Here is a 21,469-nt window from a genome sequence, read left to right as displayed (position 1 = left end):
ACGCCCATCTACAAGAAGGGCCGGAGGGCAGACCCAGGAAACTACAGGCCTGTCAGTTTGACCTCAGTGCCAGGAAAGCTCATGGAGCAGATCCTCCTGAGAGTCATCATGCAGCACTTGAAGGGGAAGCAGGCGATCAGGCCCAGTCAGCATGGCTTTATGAAAGGCAGGTCATGCCTGACGAACCTGATCTCCTTCTATGACAGAGTGACGCGCTGGGTGGATGAGGGAAAGGCTGTGGATGTGGTCTACCTTGACTTCAGCAAGGCTTTTGACACCGTCTCCCACAGCATTCTCCTCAAGAAACTGGCTGCTCTTGGCTTGGACTGGCGCACGCTTCGTTGGGTTAGAAACTGGCTGGATAGCCGGGCCCAAAGAGTCGTGGTGAATGGAGCCAAGTCCAGTTGGAGGCCAGTCACTAGTGGCGTCCCCCAGGGCTCGGTGCTGGGGCCGGTCCTCTTTAATATCTTCATCGATGATCTGGACGAGGGCATCGAGTGCACCCTCAGTAAGTTCGCAGATGACACCAAGTTAGGTGCGTGTGTCGATCTGCTTGAGGGTAGGAAAGCTCTGCAGGAGGATCTGGATAGGCTGGACCGATGGGCTGAGGTCAACTGCATGAAGTTTAACAAGGCCAAGTGCCGGGTCCTGCACCTGGGGCGCAATAACCCCAAGCAGAGCTACAGGCTGGGAGAGGAATGGTTGGAAAGCTGCCAGGCAGAGAAGGACCTGGGAGTGATGGTGGACAGTCGGCTGAATATGAGCCAGCAGTGTGCTCAGGTGGCCAAGAAGGCCAACGGCATCCTGGCTTGTATTAGGAACAGCGTGACCAGCAGGGCTAGGGAGGTGATCGTCTCCCTGTACTCAGCTCTGGTGAGGCCGCACCTCGAGTACTGTGTTCAGTTTTGGGCCCCTCGCTACAAGAAGGACATCGAGGTGCTTGAGCGGGTGCAGAGAAGGGCGACGAAGCTGGTGAGGGGCCTGGAGAACAAGTCCTACGAGGAGCGGCTGAGGGAGCTGGGCTTGTTCAGCCTGGAGAAGAGGAGGCTCAGGGGTGACCTTATTGCTCTTTACAGATACCTTAAAGGAGGCTGTAGAGAGGTGGGGGTTGGCCTGTTCTCCCACGTGCCTGGTGACAGGACGAGGGGGAATGGGCTTAAGTTGAGCCAGGGGAGTTTTAGGTTAGATGTTAGGAAGAACTTCTTTACAGAAAGGGTTGTGAGGCATTGGAACAGGCTGCCCAGGGAAGTGGTGGAGTCACCATCCCTGGAAGTCTTCAAAAGACGCTTAGATGTACAGCTTAGGGATATGGTTTAGTGGAGGGCTGTTAGCGTTAGGTTGGAGGTTGGACTCGATGACCTTGAGGTCTCTTCCAACCTAGAAAATTCTGTGATTCTGTGATTCTGTGGTGGAGGATGTGATTGTCGGGAGTTGTCTTGGTCAGAGTGACCATGAAATGGTGGAGTTCTCTATTCTTGGCGAGGCCAGGAAGGGGACCAGTAAAACCACTGTATTGGACTTTCGGAGGGCTGACTTTGGGCTGCTCAGGACACTAGTTGGTGGAGTCCCTTGGGAGGTGGTTCTGAAGGGCAGAGGGGTCCAGGAAGGCTGGGCACTCTTCAAGAGGGAAATCTTAATGGCGCAGGAACGGTCTGTCCCCACGTGCCCAAAGACGAGCTGGCGGGGAAGAAGACCAGCCTGGCTCAACAGAGAATTGTGGCTTGATCTTAGGAGAAAAAAGAGGGTTTATAATCTTTGGAAAAGTGGGCAGGCCACTAGGGAGGACTTTAAGGATGTAGCGAGGCTGTGCAGGGACAAAATTAGGAAGGCCAAAGCTCATCTGAAGCTCAATCTGGCTACTGCCCTTAAAGATAAAAAAAAAAACATTTCTTTAAATACATCAACACAAAAAGGAGGACTAAGGAGAATCTCCATCCTTTACTGGATGCGGGGGGAAACTTAGTTACAAGAGATGAGGAAAAGGCGGAGGTGCTCAATGCCTTCTTTGCCTCAGTCTTTAGCGGCAATACCGGTTGTTCTCTGGATAGTCAGTACCCTGAGCTGGTGGAAGGGGATGGGAAGCAGGATGTGGCCCTCACTATCCATGAAGAACTGTTTGGTGACCTGCTACGGCACTTAGATGTGCACAAGTCGATGGGGCCGGATGGGATCCACCCAAGGGTACTGAGAGAACTGGCAGAGGAGCTGGCCAAGCCACTGTCCATCATTTATCAGCAGTCCTGGTGATCGGGGGAGGTCCCAGTTGACTGGTGGCTAGCAAATGTGATGCCCATCTACAAGAAGGGCCAGGGGGCAGACTCAGGAAACTACAGGCCTGTCAGTTTGACCTCAGTGCCAGGGTAGCTCATGAAGCAGATTCTCTTGAGAGTCATCACGCAGCACTTGCAGGGCAAGCAGGTGATCAGGCCCAGTTAGTATGGGTTTATGAAAGGCAGATCCTGCTTGACGAACCTGATCTCCTTCTATGACAAAGTGACACGCTGGGTGGATGAGGGAAAGGCTGTGGATGTGGTCTACCTTGACTTCAGCAAGGCATTTGACACCGTCTCCCACAGCATTCTCCTCAAGAAACTGGCTGCTCTTGGCTTGGACTGGCGCACGCTTCGTTGGGTTAGAAACTGTCTGGATAGCCGGGCCCAAAGAGTCGTGGTGAATGGAGCCAAGTCCAGTTGGAGGCCAGTCACTAGTGGCGTCCCCCAGGGCGCGGTGCTGGGTCCGGTCCTCTTTAATATCTTCATCGATGATCTGGACGAGGGCATCGAGTGCACCCTCAGTAAGTTTGCAGATGACACCAAGTTAGGTGCGTGTGTCGATCTGCTTGAGGGTAGGAAAGCTCTGCAGGAGGATCTGGATAGGCTGCACCGATGGGCTGAGGTCAACTGCATGAAGTTTAACAAGGCCAGCCAAATGCTGGGTCCTCCACCTGGGATGCAATAACCCCAAGCAGAGCTACAGGCTGGGAGATGAGTGGTTGGAGAGCTGCCAGGCAGAGAAGGACATGGGAGTGATGGTGGATAGTCGGCTGAATATGAGCCAGCGGTGTGCTCAGGTGGCCAAGAAGGCCAACAGCATCCTGGCTTGTATCAGAAACAGTGTGACCAGTAGGGCTAGGGAGGTGATCGTCCCCCTGTACTCGGCTCTGGTGAGGCTGCACCTCGAGTACTGTGTTCAGTTTTGGGCCCCTTGCTACAAGAAAGACATTGAGGTGCTTGAGCGGGTGCAGAGAAGGGCGACGAAGCTGGTGAGGGGCCTGGAGAACAAGTCCTACGAGGAGCGGCTGAGGGAGCTGGGCTTGTTCAGCCTGGAGAAGAGGAGGCTCAGGGGTGACCTTATCACTCTCTACAGATACCTCAAAGGAGGCTGTAGCGAGGTGGGGGTTGGTCTGTTCTTCCATGTGCCTGGTGACAGGACGAGGGGGAATGGGCTTAAGTTGAGCCAGGGGAGTTTTAGGTTAGATGTTAGGAAGAACTTCTTTACTGAAAGGGTTGTGAGGCATTGGAACAGGCTGCCCAGGGAAGTGGTGGAGTCACCATCCCTGGAAGTCTTCAAAAGACATTTAGATGTAGAGCTTAGAGATATGGTTTAGTGGGGACTGCTAGTGTTAGGTCAGAGGTTGAGCTCGATGATCTTGAGGTCTCTTCCAACCTAGTAATTCTGTGATTCTGTGATTGTTAGGAATAGAAGACCAGAATAACAAAAGCAAACAGGTTCATACATTTGAGGAGTATTTTCGGAAGACTTGATAAATTGACTAGAATGAGGGGGAGACTGGGACACACTGCATCTGTGGTTCAAGAGTTAAATTGCCAGTGCAGGGCCCAGAGGCAGACAGGACTGTTCTTTATTGACACGAATTGTTAAAACATTCCTCACATATGGGAGAGCTCAGAAGTTTTTCCCTGTCTTCAACAGTGACAGCAGTGATGACTTACCCAGCCCTTCTCTGTCACATTTAGCTCCCCTCCCTTCCCCCATCAAACCTAGTTTAAAGCCCTGGTAATCAGCCCAGAGAGCTTGCTCCCCAACACACTTGCACCCCACTTGCTCAGTTGGTGTCTGTCCGTAGCCCACATACCCAGCCTCTCAAAGGACGGCCCAAGATCAAAATACCCAAATCCCTAGTCCAGACACCACCCCCTCAGCCAGTCATTTACCTGTAAAAGCCTTGCAGGTGCCAAGGTCAGTGAAGAAGGAGGGGGAGAGGTGCTCCAGGCACCAGAGCAGAAGTCCCCTGCGGCCTGTGGTGAGGACCATGGTGAAGCAGGCTGTCCCCCTGCAGCCCATGGAGTACCACGGTGGAGCAGGGTTCCATACTGCAGCCCGTGGAGGAGACCACGGTGGAGCAGGTGGCCCTGCACCGATGGAGGCTGCTGCCTGTGGAAGACCCCTGCCCAGCAGATTCCGGGCCGGACCTGTAGCCCATGGAGAGGAGCCCACGCAGGACCAGGTGACCTGGCAGGAGCTGCTGCCCATGGGGGAGCCAGGTTGGAGCAGTTTGCTACTGAGGGAAGGACCCTGTGGTACGGACCCATACCTGGAGCAGTTCTTGAAGAGCTGCTGCCTGTGGGAAGCCCACACAGGATCAGGTCATCAAGGACTGTATCCCGTGGGTGGGACCCCACAGCACAGGGGACGAGAGTGACCGAGAAGGAGAGGCAGAGAAGAAGTGCTGTAGACTGACCATAACCCCCATTCCCCTGTTCCCCTGCGCCCCTCGGGGGGAGGAGGTGGAAGAGGGTGGATGGGGGGGAAGGTGCTTTTGGTTTCTTTCCTTTGTTTCTCACTTCTCTAGCTTGTTAGTAACGAGCAATAAATCTTACTATCTTCTTATGCTGAGTCTGTTTGCCCGTTACAATAATTACTGCGTGATTTTCTTCTCCTTATCTCAACCCTTGAGCCGTTTTCACATATTTTCTCCCCATTCCTTTTTGAGGAGGGGGAGTGAGAGAGCATCTGTGGTGGAGCTCGGCTGCTCACTCGAGCAGAACCACCACAATGATCTATAATATGTCTTCCATCTCAAACCATTCTAGGATTCTTTAGGCTTTTGGGCCTTGTTTTCTCATGGTCGGGAAGATGACCTGGAAATGCACAGACAATGTCTCTGGGGCTGTTTTCAGAGCATGATGCAGGGAGCAGCCAATGTTTGCCAGGACAAAGTGTCTGGGAAATGGAGCTGGCTGGAGAGATGGGCAGGAAGAAGCCCAATGAGATTTAATAAGAGCGAGTTTTGGGGCCTGCACCTGGGAAGAACAACCGCATGTATCAGTACAGGCTGGGGGATGACCTGCTGAAGAGGAGCTCTGACGAGAAGGACCTGGGCGTCCTGGTGGACGACAGGTTGACCATGAGCCAGCAGTATGCCCTTGTGGACAAGAGGGCCAATGGGATCCTGGCGTGCATTAAAAGGAGCGTGGCGAGCAGGTCAAGGGAGGTGATCCTCCCCTTCTACTCTGCCCTGGTCAGGCCTCACCTGGAGTACCGTGTCCAGTTCTGGGCTCCCAGGTACAAGAAAGACAGGGATCTTCTGGAAAGAGTCCGGCGGAGGGCCACAGAGATGATACGGGGCCTGGTACATCTTCCCTATGAGGAAAGGCTGAGAGACCTGGGTCTGTTCAGCCTGGAGAAGAGAAGACTGAGAGGGGATCTCCTCAGTGTATATATCTGAGGGGTGGGGGACAGTAGGATGTAGCCAACCTCTTCACAGTGGTTTGTGGGGATCGGACAAGGGGCAATGGCTGCAAGTTAGAGCCCAGGCAGTTCCACACTGACATGCAAAAGAACTTCTTCATGGTGGCAGTGACGGAGCATTGGAACAGGCTGCCTAGGGAGTTTGTGGAGTCTCCTTCTCTGGAGATATTCAAGGCCTGTCTGGACGCCTACCTGGGCAGTCTGCTCTGAGGAACCTGCTTTGGCAGGGGGGTTGGACCCGATGGTCTTTCGAGGTCCCTTCCAACCCCTACAGTTGTGTGATTCTGTGATTTTCCTCACTCCTCTCACTCTTCCAGCTGCTTTATGGTGCAGCGTTTTTTTCCCTGTCTTAAATATGCTCTCACAGAGGCGCAAAACAACATCGCTTATTGGCTCAGCTCTGGTCAGCAGTGGGGCCTTTACCAAACTTGGGGCAGCTTCTAGATCCTTCTCACAGAAACCACCGCTATGGCCCCCTGCTACCAAAACCTTGCCACGTAAACCCACTACAATCATCCAATTCCAATCAGCTGCCCTGGGCAGGGACACCTCCCATTAGATACATACAATCATAAAATATGCAAGTTAGAGGGAACCCACAAGGCTCATTGAATGCAACTCCTGGACCACCAGAGAAACACCCAAAAAGATAAATAAAAATAAGACCATGTGCCTGAAAGCATTGTACTCTCATTGAACACTTCTTGAACTCTGGCAGGCTCGGTGACATGACCACTTCCCTGGGGAACCTGTTCTGGTGCCCAACCACCCTCTCGGTGAAGAACCTTTTCCTGATATCCAGCCTGAACCTCCCCTACCCCAGCTCCATGCCGTTCCCTCGGGTCCTATCGTTGGTCACCAGAGAGCAACGCCTGCCCCTCCGCTCCCCTCATGAGGAAGCTAGAGGCCACCACGATTTCTCCCCTCAGTGTTCTCTTCTCCAGGCTGAACAATCCAAGTGACTTCAGCCGATCCTCATAGGTCTTCCCCTGTAGAAAATTTATAATCTTTGTTTTCCCAGTTAGTAGCTTTGCATGACAGAAGTGTAAGGGTATGTGGAGAGTGATGGCTTCATTAAGGTTATTCAGTCTTCAGTTGCTACTTGATGGGCCAGAGATTGCCTCTCTCCACGCAATCCCTTTCTCTACCTTGTGTGCGCGAGTGTTGTAAGGACGAGGAGCCAGTGACGTAATTTGTGCAGCCATGCCAGTGGTTGCGTGTGTCTGTCTGTCTCTGTCTGCCTGTCTCAGGGGTGCCCGAGGCTGGGTTCCAGCAGCAGGGCAGAAGAAATCCGTGGGCTGGGAACTATGGAGAGGCCTCTTCGAAGGGGTGGTGGCCTCCTCTAACCTGATGTAACAAAAGTCTGTTTTCCCCTTCCACAGCCATGGAGTCACAGGAGGAGAGAGCAGATGCTGGGGAAAAGGCACGAATTGCTAAGCAATTGCTGGCAGAAGCATTTGCGAAGGAAGGACTTGATGAAGAATACTGGCTCCCCAAACTGTCAGAGATACTGGGTGTTAATCACAGAATCACAGAATTTTCTAGGTTGGAAGAGACCTCAAGGTCATCGAGTCCAACCTCCAACCTAACGCTAACAGCCCTCCACTAAACCATATCCCTAAGCTCTACATCTAAACGTCTTTTGAAGACTTCCAAGGATGGTGACTCCACCACTTCCCTGGGCAGCCTGTTCCAGTGCCTCACAACCCTTTCAGTGAAGAAGTTCTTCCTAACATCTAGCCTAAAACTCCCCTGGCTCAACTTAAACCCATTCCCCCTCGTCCTGTCACCAGGCACGTGGGAGAACAGGCCAACCCCCACCTCGCTACAGCCTCCCTTGAGGTACCTAAAAAGAGCGATAAGGTCGCCCCTGAGCCTCCTCTTCTCCAGGCTGAAAAAGCCCAGCTCCCTCAGCCGCTCCTTGTAGGACTTGTTCTCCAGGCCCCTCACCAGCTTCATCCCCAAACAGCTCGCTTGCTTTATATACATATGTATATATAGCTGTTGTCTGATCATTGCTGGGCTGAACCAATCAGCTTCTGCCCCTGGAATCTAACTAGAAGAGGGTAAGGGAAGAAAATTGTGGGGAACTTAATATAGCTCCTTTAAAACAACTGTTCAAGAAGGGAGTGGAATAGTGAAACAATGGCGGTAGCCTATGCCTTTTAAGGAAAAATGGGCCTGAATCTTGTATCGCAAACTTTAATTAGGGATGGGCTTTTGGAGCCTTGTATGTCACCTTATAACACTCCAGTTTTACCAGTATGAAAGCCAGACGATTTGTACTGATTGGTGCAAGACCTCAGAAAGGTTGATGAGATAGTATGAAAACGCCACCCTGTGGTTCCTAACCCTTACACCCTGATGGGTCAAATTCCTTATGAGCACGAATGGTTCACTGTTACATATTTCAAGGATGCTTTTTGGGCTTGCCCATTGGATCCTGAAAGTCAGGATATTTTTGCATTTGAGTGGGAAGACCCAGAAACAGGCCGTGAACAACAATATTTTGTTGTTTGTTGCACAGTTTTGCCTCAAGGATTCACTGAATCCCCCAGTTTGTTTGGACGACTATTGGGAAAGATTTTAGAAACATTTCAGATCCCAGAAGGGGTGACATTGTTACAATATGTAGATGATTTGTTGATATCTAGGGGTAGAAAAATCAAAGGTAAAAGAAGCCACAAATGAACTCTTGAGTTTTTATAAGAGAACATTGGACAAATATATCTAAGGTTAAATTACAATATGTGGAAAAAGAAGTCAGATATTTGGACCAGTTAGTCTCTGAGGGCAGACGGAGAATAAACCCTGAAAGGATTCAGGGAATTGTGCAACTTCCTCTACCTCGAACAAAGAAAGAATTAAGAAAAGTTTTAGGTTTAAATGGATATAGCAGATTTTGGATAGAGGCATATGCGCAGACAACAAAGAAGTTATATCTCAAATTATTGGAGGAAAACCTCAATGCATTGAATTGGACAGAAGAAGAAAAAGAAATAGAGGAACAGTTAAAACAAGATCTGATTACAGCACCAGTCTTAGCTCTTCCTGCCCTAAAGAAATCATTTCATCCTCTCATAACTGCAAGTGAGGGTGCTGCTTTGGGGGTCTTAACCGAAGAATGGGATTAGAAAAGAAAACCGGTAGCATATCTGTCTACACTATTAGATGCTGTACACCGGGAATGGCGAGTGTATTGAGGCAGTGGCAACAACTGCTTTACTGGTGGAAGACAGCAAGAAAGAATTAACCACTGGGGGGCAATTGTTGTTACGCCTCACCAAGTGAAGACCATCCTTACTCAGAAAGCAGGAAGGTGGCTGATAGACTCTAAAATACTGAAATATGAAGCTGTCCTGACTGAAAAGGATGATTTAACTGTAACTCCTGAATCTGTTTTGAATCCTGCCTCCTTCTTGTCAGAGGGAAGTGAAGATCCAAAGGATGTGGAACATAACTGCTTAGGTCTAAGAAATGAGCAAACGATCAGATTAGATTTACAAGATGTACCCTTGGATGAAGGGGAAATATTGTTCACAGATGGATCTTCTAGGATGATACAAGGAAGGCTATGCAATGTTTATGCCACTGTTAAAGGGATAGATGGGAAAGCTGAGGAAGTGGGAAGACTGCCTATTAATCGGCCAGCTCAAACTTGTGAATTATATGCATTAAATCAAGCATTTAAGTTGTTACAAGGGAAACAGGGAACTATATATACAGATTGTTGATACACATATGGGGTGGTAAATACATTTGGAAATTATTTGGGAAGAAAGGGGTTTAGTAAACAGTAAGGGAAAAGAATTGGTCCATGAAGAATCAATTAGACAGATTCTGGAAAATCTGAAAAAGAGATTGCTATGGTGCATGTGAGAGGACATCAAAGGGAAACTCCCTAATCGAATGGGGAAACAGAACTGCAGATGAAAAGGCTGAAGAATTGTCCTTGCAAATAGGAGTAGAAATGAATCTGTTTCTTGTACCTGAAATAAAGCTAAGCAGGTGTATAATTGTTGTATAACACGCCAACGGGTGAATAAGAAGGCTGTGTGGAAACAGCCTCTGGGTGGATGGGAGCCAGGACTTTGACCTTTTCAGAGCTTCCAGGTAGCTTTTACTGAATAACGTAAAGTAGGCCGATTTAAGTTGCTAGCTTAACTGACCGTTTGTCAGGATGGGTAGAAGCTTTTCCTTCAATATCAGTGACAGCTAATATTCAGGTGACAAAGGTAATTCCAGAACAAATAATCCCTAGATATGGGATTGTTGAAAATATAAACTCAGATCAAGGGAGTCATTTTCCTCCATATATTTTACAAGGATTAATGAGAACTTCAGGAATAAAATGGTAGTTTCATACCCCATGGCATCCTTCCTCCTCTGGGAAAGTAGAACAAATGAATCGGACATTAAAGAAACACCTGTCAAAACTGGTTTTAGAGACTAAACTTGTATAATTGTAAACTATAATTTTAAATCAACTTTTTATTTTCAGAGGTAACTACTGAATGTGACTTGTGACTGGGAGAAAGGACTGGCTTATACAGGATTGGAGTGCCCGCAAGGGGTTTTTATTCTTGTAGAAGCATGCATCTTATTCTTGATATTCATAATTATTTGGAAACCTAAGATTTATAAATAATGACAGGCAGAGGCCAACTATTAGTTTTGATCCTGGTGAGTGTACACCTCAGAGAAGGCCTTGGTCAGTTGACAGCTTGGAAAAGGGATGACCAGAGAAGGGGAGCAACAGAAGGAAGGGATGCTGTCCAAAGATACCTGGATAAGTTTGAGCAGTGTTCCCCCGTGAACCGAATGAGGTTCAACAAGTCCAAGTGCAGGGTGCTGCACCTGGGACGGGGCAATCCCAGACATGAGTACAGGCTGGCAGAAGAACTCATTGAGAGCAGCCCTGCGCAGAAGGATTTGGGGGTTTTGGTGGATGAGAAGCTCGACGTGAGCCGTCAAGTGTGTACTTGCAACCCAGAAGGCCAACTGCATCCTGGGCTGCACCAGCAGGGGCATGGGTGGCTGGTGGAGGGAGGTGATTGTCCCCCTCTATTCTGCCCATGTGAAGCCCCCCTTGGAGTGCTGCGTCCAGGTCCTGGGTCCCCAGCACAAGAAAGATATGGGGCTATTAGAGTGGGTCCAGAGGAGGGCCACAGAGATGATCAGAGGGCTGGAGCACCTCTCCTAGGAAGAAAGGCTGAGAGAGCTGGGGATGTTCAGCCTGGTGAAGCGAATGCTCTGGGGGGACCTCATCGCAGCCTTTCAATACTTCAAGAGTTCTTATAAAAAGGGTGAAGAGGGACTTTTTACTTGGGTAGATAATGGTAGGACAATGGGGGATGGTTTTAAACTGAAAGAGGGAAGATTTAGATTGGATGTTAGGAAGAAATTCTTCACGCAGAGGGTGGAGAAGCATTGGCACAGGTTGCCCAGAGAGGCTGTGGATGCCCCATCCCTGGAGGTGTTCAGGGTCAGTCTGGATGAGGCCCTGGCAAACCTGATCTAGTGGGTGGCATCCCTGCCTATGGCAGGGGGGTTGCAACTAGATGGTCTTTAAGCTCCCTTCCAACCCACGCCATTCTATGATTCCATGATTCTAAGAGGCATTCTACAAGTAGCTGGCAGAAGTCATGCAATCGTCAGTGCTTGCTCTCGTAGGGGACTTCAACTTGCAGGAGTAGGCTGTCCCCATGGGCCTTAAGAAGAGCTGTTGGGGAGGAAGACTGACATGGCTGAACAGGGAATGTTTGCTGAGTCTTTGAGGGAAAAAGTGTTAGCCTCCTGTGGAAGAAGGAACTGGGAACTCAGGGAGAGTACAAGGAGTTTGCTAGCATATGCAGAGAGAAAATCTGAAAGGCTAAAGGCCAGCATGAACTCAATCTGGCAGCTGTGGTGAAAGACAATAAAAAACATTTTCACAACTATATTAACAGTAAGAGCAGGACCAAGGAGAGTCTCCATCTTTTACTGGAACATGACTACGGAGGATAAGGAAAAGGCTAAGATTCTCAATGCCTTCTTTACATCTGTCTTCAGCAGCCAGACCAGTTATCCTCAGGTCTCATCCTCAGGGTCTCAGGCTCCCAACCTGGAAGTCTGGGACGGGGAGCAGAATAACCCCCCCACAGTTCAGTTGGAAACAGTAAGAGACCTGCTGCTCCACCTGGACTGTCACAAGTCCATGGGGCCAGATGGGATCCACCTGAGGGTGCTGAGGGAACTAGCTGATGTGATTGCTGAGCCAATTTCCATCATGTATCAGCAGGCCTAGTCAACTGGAGATGTTGCAGATGACTGGAGACTTGCAAATGTGACACCCATCGATAAGAAGGGAATGGGCCCAGGTTGTGCCAGGGGAGTTTCAGGCTTGAAATGAGGAGACATTTCTGCTCAGAAAGAGCAGCCAGGCATTGGGATGGGTTTCCCAGGGAGGCAGTGGTATCACCTTCCCTGGGGGTGTTCAAGGAGAGGTTGGACGTGGTGTTGGGGACATGGTTTGGTGGGTGACATTGGTGATCGGGTGATGGTTGGACCAGATGATCTTGTAGGGCTTTTCCAACCTTCATGATTCTAGGATTCTACAGGAAAGCTGGGGTGGGACTCTTTATCAGGACGTGTAACAATAGGACGGGGTAATGGCTTTAAACTAAAAGAGGGGAGATTTAGATTAGAAATTAGGAAGAATATCCTTAATATGACAGCAGTGAGGCACTGGCACAGGTTTCCTAGAGATGCTGTGGATGCCCCATTCCTGGAGGTGTTCAAGGCCAGGCTGGATGGGGCTTTGAGCAACCTTGATCTAGTGGGAGGTGGCCCTGCCCATAGCAGGGGGATTGGAACTAGATGATCTTCAAAGTCCTTTCCAATCCAACCCATTCTGATTTTATGATTCTAGGAGAATTGTGGCTCACCTTGAAATGAAGCACGCAGAAACCAGTCCAGTCCAACTCAGTTTATTAGCAAAGACTACAAAGCATTATAATGAATCACCACTCTTGACAGCTCTTCAGGAGACTCTGATCATTGGGTTTGCAGCAGGATTGCAGGAAAAGGTGCAGAATAAACACCCCCTCCCACTGCACTGGTGCAGGCAGAGCCACTTCCATGTTCTCCAGGCCCTTTTTGTTCAGTTGCCACCTGCTTGTCTTGACAGCACAAACGCTAAGATCACGCACTGCTGACAGCTGCTGAGGAAGCTGCAAAGCTGTCTAATTCTCTACATTGGTTATAAAGGGCTTTTACCCAATACAGAAGTGCTTGGCAAAAGCATTTGGGGTGGGAACTTTGCCAGGCCCAGGCTCATGAATAGGAATGGCTCATGGAAGTGGGGGCACATCTTAACCTAGGACATATACCTAATAACCACACAGTTAAAAATCACTGTCTAAATCCGCATAGGATGCTGCGTTAATTGCTTTAATGGCATCAGAAAAAGAACAGAACCTTAGTACTGAGTTTATGAATGCAAATAAGAATCTCAAAAAACAAAATAGCCAAGTTCCCCACAAATGTTCACCTGCTCACAGACCCCGCTGTCCTTTCTGCAAGTGTGACAAGTATTGCTGCAGGGAAACTGTTCTTTTGCCAGTGCCATTTCTTTTCCCATAGCAGCTGATAAAACTGGTCCTTTCTAATGCTGCCTTCGCTCTTCATCTGGCACTTGGTCTTGATCTTGGCGGTATGACTGCTTCCTGCAGGAATATTTTTCTAGTTTGCTTTAAGACAAAGCTGATGTAAATATTTATGGCAAGAAAGGAAGAGGACTTTGACTTTATCACACAACAAGGGAATCGCTGAGCAGCGGCATAAGAAGCATTCCTTAGTTCACCCAATATTGTAGCAATTACATTTAGTTTTATTGACATGGTTTAAGTCATAATCATTACAACAAGATTTTGTGGTTATCCTCATAATATGATCTTCTAAAATGCAAAGCACTTGCAGTTTTTCCTTCATACCAACTTAGCCTAATATTTCTCCAATTCAGCGAGTGCATTCTGCTTTGTAACTGTTAGCCACGAAGCAGGGATTTCTCCTTTGCCATGAAATTTCCCATTGTAGCGATGTTCTAGCTGTGTCCTGAAAGAAGACACAAACCATTTCCAGTATGCTTCCATGGATGGATCAGGAAGAATACTCCAAGTGGAACAGGGAGGTCCTGCATCCCGGTATTTCTTGTAGGGGATCCATGTGTCTTTACCAATCAGAAATGTGCAGTCACTTGAAACAAGGCTAGAACAAATATCAATGACTAGGTTGTCTGTTTTATGTCTTTTAGATCCTATTGTTTCATACCATATGCGTCCTGTCAAAACTTGTGGACGATGGAAGACAACCCGGTGGTCTCCATCATGGTTTGGCATAGTGTTAGTGCAAACAGCCCCACAAAATGGACACCGCTCCTGGCACCCTGCAAACTGCTCAGCCAGTATTGTGTGAGGCTGCCTTTTAAAGGAGCTCATACGAGCTTCTTTAAACTCTTTCCTGAGATCATCAATAACAGAAGACAGTGCTTCTGTCATGGCATTATTCAGGAACTCTATGTCTGTTATCTCCTGATGTTCAATGCCCTTCAGGTCGTTCCTGGGCAAGTTTAGCACGTCTCCAAGTGCTCTGCAGAATTCATCCAGCCAAAGAGAGATTTTATCCTTTGTGTCTTTTCTGTCTTTGACAATTGTGGTTGATGCAAAAACAGCTGACTGAATGTTTCCATAGTAACGAGAGAGGCATTCTCTTAAAAACATCTCTAGCCTTCTGTTCTTATCTAAACAGTATGTCTCAACTTTTGTCTTAATGTAATTATTTAAAAAGTCTCCTGGGGCATTAAGGTAATACATGAATTTTTCAAAATTTTCTTCTTCTGCTAGGTATTTCAACATGTAATATTCCAGAGTGGATCTATTGCCTCCGAAATCTGGAATTTTATCCTTCACGTCTCGAGCTATGTCAAGAGCTGTCTTCTCATAGATGGCGTGTCGAAGAGCTGTGGCAATCTTGCTGCACAGGAAATCAGCAAATGTTGTGATGCAAGAGGCTCCTTGGCAGGAAATCTGGAAACATTTGAAGAAGTCTTCTCTCTTGCTCTCCAGGTAGACGACTGGATCATTTGCTTTCCTGAATGCTTCATGCATGTCTTTAAACCTTTCTGCTGCCATTCTGCACAGGTACAGTGATAATTCCATTTTGTAATCTTTATTAAAACTGTAATTTGCACTGCTAGGAACAGAATTCATACCTTCCTCCACTTCATTTAGTATTTCATGGATAAAAGTTCGACTGTAATCCATTTTGTCCTTTTCCTTCTTCTCAATGTTTTCCTTCACACGCATTATGATGCTATCTGTAATGCAGTGCATGTTGTTCACATTGGCTTTATCCAAACTCTTAGAAAAGATGCGGAAGCCTATTTTCTTAGAAACATGTTTCTCTATGTCAAGAGAAAATGTATTATTTTGGTATAAATTCAATATTTGTTTAACTACATTAGGCTCCTTAAAGTGATCTAGAAGGACATCTTCTATGTCCACATCGATGTCCACCTCTTCCAGAGGGGGAGCAGCAGAGGACACTTCAGCAACCCACTGCTTCCAGATAGAATTGAAGCGGTTTCTCAGTTCACTTTCACCTAATTTCTGGCCTTTTAGAGACAGGGCCAACTCTCTGCTCTTTCTCAGGAGCTTGCTTTCAAATTCAAACTTCCTCTCATCCAGTTTACTCTGGCTCTTCTTTAGTTCTGTAAGTTTCTCACACTTCCTTCGCGTTTCAACAAGAAGGGACTCTCTCAGTTCTTTCAGCTTCAGTTCTGTGCTGCATTTCCACTGGATCAGTATTTCATGGTCTTTGTCTTCACTGAAGAACGTTTCCATGTTCTTGGTGATGGCATCACTTCTCTCTTGCACCACTTTTTCAAGGTGTTCCGTGGTGACCTTGCCCAACTCTCCATTCCGCACCTTGTTTTCCAGTTTCATTTGCAAGTCTAAGATGTGACTTCTCAGCTGCCAGGTCCACTGACTAAATGCAGTTTCCAGTTTCTTGTAGGCAGCAATCTCCACTGAATTCTTGAAGCTGAAAACGAAGTTTTCATTCAGCAAGGCATTCCACAGGTCACTAATACGAACTTTCAAGCTGGAGAGCCTCAAAACGCTGCTGTGCGATTCCTTCTTGGCAGCTTGGAGAATTTTGCTCTTTAATTCCCGGACGTTCTGGCTGTAGGTGGGGTTGGGCGGTGCCATCGGTGGGTTTCCTTCCCACAGGTGAGCAAAGTAATGAATGTGGGTGTTCACGTCAAAGCGGATGACGTCGCTGAAGCAGGTGATGTCACAGAATTCCTGCTGGGCTGCAATCACGGTCATCTCATCCAGCTTTTCCTGCAGATGTCTTTGTCCTTCCATGTTCTTTTCCTTTGCAGTTATTTCGCCCACGTTTTGGTGCACAAAGAGGCAGCCTGGGGAAATATTAACTTGCTTCATCCTCAGGAAAGCCTGCACAGCAATCTGAAGGACGTCTTGCATTTCCGAAGGATTTTCTCCAAAGATGTTGATCAGAGTCATGTTGCCGATGCCAATGACAAAGGTGGCCAGCTCATTGTCATGGTTAAGTGACTGCTTATTGGTCATCTCTATGGCACGGAGTCCTTCTGTGTCAACAACAAGCATGTAATCAAAGTTCAAATCCTGTTGGAGCTTCTCGTCCACTTTAATGAGCTGCATAAACGCTCCCCGGGTGCACCTCCCTGCACTGACGTTAAACTGCAGACCAAACATGGCATTCAGCAGGGTTGACTTCCCTGTGCTCTGGATGCCAAGCACGGAAAGCACAAATACTCGCTTGTCCCCTAGCTTCTCAATTAACCTGTCAAAGACGGCTCCGATCCATTGCAGTGGTATGTAAGAAGCATCACCATCCATCAGCTCAATGGGATACCCTAAAATCATCAGACTGGCAGCAATTTCAGGTAGTTTGACATACCATTTTTCTTTGGAGGTTGTTGATTCCAGTGCCTCATAAATCTGCCCCACCTCTCTCAAAATATGCTCAAGGCCAATGGACGAATCATTGATTTCATTGGAAAGGGCATCTAATTTCTTCACAAATTGCGTTTTCAGGTTGTTGTTTTCATTGTTTTTCTTTAATGCCAGGATTTGATACCATACCTTATGGTACTCTCTCTTCAGCTCTTCAAGGTGATCAGAGGAGATGTCATCCATGAAGATCTTCATCCACTGCAGAAAGAATTTCTTGGTATTGTCTGGCTGTGACTGGAGAAAGTCAAGGACTGTTTTCATCAGCTGATTGAGGGGAAGTGCTTTGCCTAGTTGCTCTCTTCGTATTGCAGACTTCTCCAATTCAATTTCGCTCCGATGATGCTCTATGCTCTTGTTCCCCTTTTCCTGCAAGCGAGTGAGTTCTTTGTCCTTTTTACACCACAGGTACCACAGTTTTCCCTGAAGAGGCAGTAGCTGTGATTTGATCTCAGACAACTTCTCCTTCTTCAACAGATTCACCAGTTTGATTGCCATTTCTTTGGCTGTCACGCACGCTTCTGCATCTTCATCGACTAAGAAGCCGTGCTCGCGAGCTGTGCTCAGGCATGCATTGAGGCTAACAAGCGTGCTCGACCCTTCTACTAGGTCTCGGATGGTTTTTGTCAGCTCACCCACTAATTCTGCTTCATTTCTGTTCTTGATCCCTATTCTTACGTTTTGGCCAGATCGGCCAGCTGCAATGCTCTCTTTCTCAGTGAAAAGGCAAACCAAAGGCCTCTGAGACTGCCATAGATCATGTAAAATTTTCCTGCCTTTCTCGTTGCTCTGATCCAACTCAGAAACAAGAACCACGTTCACGGCAGAGATCTCCTGTAAAAACTGCAGCTGGGGTTCATAATCTCTCACATCACCGTGCAGGTTACAGAAAGCAACAGGGCCGTTAAAGCTGTCATCGTCGCTACCACAGGGAATGTACCAGGAGATCTCCACAACACCTTTCATCAGGAAACAGTCTTTGGTGCTGCCTTCGCAATGGCGGTGGAAAAAAGTGTCGTGTTTCTTCCTGCTCAGCAGGGCATTCAGGAGCTGAGACTTGGAAGAGGAAGGAGAGCTGCTGATGCGGAGGAAGGACACGATGGGCATCTCTGCCTGATAAATGAGTTTGTTGTCGTGACTGCTAGTCCTCCTCTGCTCTCCCGATTTCACGGTCCCTTTCCAGCTCTTCTTGATCTGGCTGAGGGACCAGAGAGGGAACTCTATCTGTGAAGTGCCCGGGTTTGGTACCAGGAGGGGTAGTGCAAACTGGCAGAAAGCGAGCTTGGATGAAAGGTACTGTCTCATGAAATCATCAGCACAATGAAAAATTGCCATCTGGAGGTCCATGGGGTGCACATGACTCTCCCTGCTTGTAGATTCAGGGGCTCCTTTGTCCAAGTCACTGAGAAAGTCATCAAAGGAATCAGAGGGCTCGTGCTCCTCCGCTGAGGTGTTTGGTGTGGGAACAACTCCTGGCTTACTCGTCTCCTTGCAAGTCAGGTACCTCACCCGATAATCCATGGTCAGGAGCCTTTGCAGGAAGTAAAATGGTAGCTCGCTGTCCTTGCTGGGCTGGCGCTTGTGTACAGATGTCTGGTGTATTATGTGGAAATCTTCTGTGCCCATTTTTCTTGGATAGTACCTTTCAAGCCCGAGGCGCTTAAGTAAGTTGAGGAACTCTGGGTTTGCAGTGGCTTGACTTGCTTTGGATTTGCTGCTGTCTGATTTGGGTTTGCACTGACTGGGAGGCTGCATGCCTTGAAAAGCATCTTCCAGGTGTCTGGTTATACTGTCTTTGTTCAGGTTGACAGATGTGTCCTCCACTTGCCCATCGATAAAGGATTGCAAATCTCTTTCCAGCATCTCCCAGTCTTTGAATGCATTGTGCTTTTCGAGGAGAGCTTTCATCTCTGTGGACCATGTGTTTTTCATCTTTTCTTTCATGAAAAGTAAGCGGTCATGCTTCTGCTCATGGGTGACCTTCTTGTTTTCGGATGTTATGGTGAGCCCCATCAGCAGCAGGAAGGCCTGAGCTCTGCAAACGTCCTGTTCCTTCAGGCTCTGATACTCATTATCTGCCACGCGCATTTCCTGTATCATGAAATTAATTTCTCGACACCCAAGGAGGCACTGAAAAGTGCTGTTTTCTACTTGGTATCCCGTGCTGGTTGTAACTAAGAGCACTAAGAGTTCTATGTCTTCCTGTGCCCTTTGCTGCAGAGACTGGAGCAAGGAAGAAACAGACTGGCTTATAGTGAAGGTGGCTTTGATCTTTGCCTCATGAATGGCAGATACAGAAGTTGCCGGTGTGTAGGTGACTTCCATGATATACTCCTTCATTTGCAGCAGTGTCGTATTGAGATCATCAAGACTGGAAATACTGGGAGTTTGGGGAAGTGTCTGATCCTTCTGGAAGACCCATTGCATAATGAACGAAGTCTTGGGGAAGTCCCTGACAGAATAGATGTGAGGATCCAGCAGGCGCTGCAGCAGAGATTTGATGTAGGTGGTGTTTTCTGGAGAAGACTTCTGGCAAAAAGAAACAGTGTTCACCAGGAACTCCTGCAATGCTTTGTCTGACAGACATATGTTGATCCAGACACTGTGATTTTTTGTTCTCTTATTCAGACTCTGTTTAAGATCTAGCAACATGAGCAGTTTCTTTTCATCCACTGTCCCCTCCCAGGTCTTCACTTGCTCCAGGAAAGCTCTGGCCTCTTCTACGGCACTGGCCAGTTCCTCTCCAAAGATCACGCTGGTGTTGTGATTCGTTAGCTCTTCATAGACAGTCCTGAGGCTACTGCCCATTTGATGGGAGGCTTTAAAATCGCTGCTGTGGTTGGACAGGATTATGTCCCACACTGGGATCAGCTGAAAGCCCCGGTCGATCACACACCAGGTTGTGTTATTGGCCACAAGCCCGCATTTCCACTCGGGAAGGGAATCCGTCTCTGCTGGGCCCCCTGTTTTGGTCACATAGAGCTGAACTGCTCTGTGGGTGCTGCTTCTGTCTCTTCCCCGAAATGATGCCTGTGAGCTGGACTTTGAAGCATCCCCCTTCACTCCCCACTTGGTACCGAAGCCGCTGAAGCTAGCGCCGACATAGGTGTTCAGTGCTTCAGATGTTTGTTGCTTCATCTCATCCCATTGCTCTGCCCTGAAACCTTCGGCACATGCTTTCCACCAGAATATTCCCCCAAAGTGGAGGGGTCCCTGGTTCACGTGGGACCCAAACCTGCTGAAGAAGCTGGAGCACCTGCTCTTCAGTAGGTGGAACCTGTCTGCCTCCTGGGTGATGCTCAGAAGCTGTTCGATGTCTTGCAGCTCTCGCAGGGCTGCGTCTGAGAGGCGAAGCTGGTCCTTTTGGAAGTAGTAGGAGGCCAGAGGGATGTATTGGTACTTGGTGGTGCAAATGTACGCCTGCTCCGAGCGTGACCGACGGGAGTCCTCTGACTTTGAGGACTTGCTGGAATCTACACCTCTTTCAACAATGAGCCCTGAGAACCTGTCACTGGCAGAAGTGCTGATGCTGAATCCCAGCTGCTCCATGGACTTGGTGAAAGTGGCTTCTTCTTCTTCAGAGGAGAACTCCTTCCTCTCAAGCAGCGACCCTTGCACTGGACCAGTGAGCATGAAGCCATCAGGGACCCTGATGAGTTGCTCTCGCTTTGCCAGCACATCCTCCAGGCTCTTGGTTTGGTAAATCCCCTGCAGAGCCAGGCCTCCCGATGCCCGTCTCAGGACCTCCTCGTCAGAGACGTTCTCCCTCTCCCCCATGGACTTCTCCTGCTGCTCCAGTTGCTTCCGGATGCTCACCAGCTCATCCAGCAATGCCTTCCCTGGAGGTGCCCAGTACTCCTTGGGAATGTCCATGGCTTGCTGTAGGGCCTCCTCTTTCTGTCTTATCATTTCTTTGCTGTGGCTGCGGCTCTTCTGCATTTCTTCCAGCTCCCGTAGGATTGACTTTGCTTCTTCTTGTCTCTGCTTCATCCTCTCCAAGTGCTGTTTCTGCAGCTCATCAACAGCTGTTTCCTTGCCTGTGATTCCCAGGAGCCTTTGGAGTACCTTGGTCTCCCAGGTGTATCGTCCTTCACGTGCCAGTTTAAGGTAGTCTTCATATTGCAGATGTTTCAAAGCATTTATTGATTTAACACCCAATATGTCTGACAGTTTGGGGAGCCAGTATTCTTCATCAAGTCCTTCCTTCTCAAATGCTTCTGCCAGCAATTGCTTAGCAATTCGTGCCTTTTCCCCAGCAGCTGCTCTCTCCTCCTGTGACTCCATGGCTGTGGAAGGGGGAAAGAGACTTTTGTTACATCAGGTTAGAGGAGGCCACCACCCCTTAGAAGAGGCCTCTCCATAGTTCCCAGCTCACGGATTTCTTCTACCCTGCTGCTGGAACCCAGCCTCAGGCACCCCTGAGACAGGCAGACACAGACAGACAGACACATGCAACCACTGGCACGGCTGCACAAATAGCCATGGACAAGGCGCTGCCTTCAACAGCACCCATGTATAAGCTGCCAGGACTGGTCTCACCCGTCACTGGCTCCTCGTCCTTAGAGCACTCGCCAACGTGAGGTAGAGAAAGGGATTGCCTGGAGAGAGGCAATCTCTGGCCCATCAAGTAGCAACTGGAGACTGGATAACATTTATGAAGCCAACACTCTCGCCATCCACATACCCTTACACTTTTGTCATGCAAAACTACTAACTAAGGG

General features: G+C 48.4%; 2 protein-coding genes across 3 annotated transcripts in view; one reads left to right on the top strand and one right to left on the bottom strand.

Moving 5' to 3' along the window:
* Positions 1–21,469, top strand: part of LOC311434126 (interferon-induced very large GTPase 1-like) — a 41,843-nt gene that overhangs the window by 16,618 nt on the left and 3,756 nt on the right. The gene's annotated exons all lie outside the window — the stretch shown is intronic.
* The window catches only part of LOC311434121 (interferon-induced very large GTPase 1-like), a 67,092-nt gene that overhangs the window by 45,073 nt on the left and 550 nt on the right, over positions 1–21,469 (bottom strand). The window contains exon 2 of one of the 2 annotated variants that reach the window (XM_084514027.1): positions 13,070–21,034. In XM_084514027.1, the coding sequence (XP_084370153.1) occupies positions 13,695–21,032 (7,338 nt within the window). In that variant the 5' untranslated portion in view covers positions 21,033–21,034 and the 3' untranslated portion in view covers positions 13,070–13,694. The remainder of the gene's footprint in view (positions 1–13,069; positions 21,035–21,469) is intronic. The other variant, XM_084514028.1, reaches the window with a different exon arrangement.

This window comes from Aythya ferina (assembly GCF_964211825.1).
Source record: "Aythya ferina genome assembly, chromosome: 3".
Classification (NCBI taxonomy): Eukaryota; Metazoa; Chordata; class Aves; order Anseriformes; family Anatidae; genus Aythya; species Aythya ferina.
Note: the sequence above shows the minus strand (reverse complement) of the source record. Positions and strands in the feature narration are given on the sequence as shown.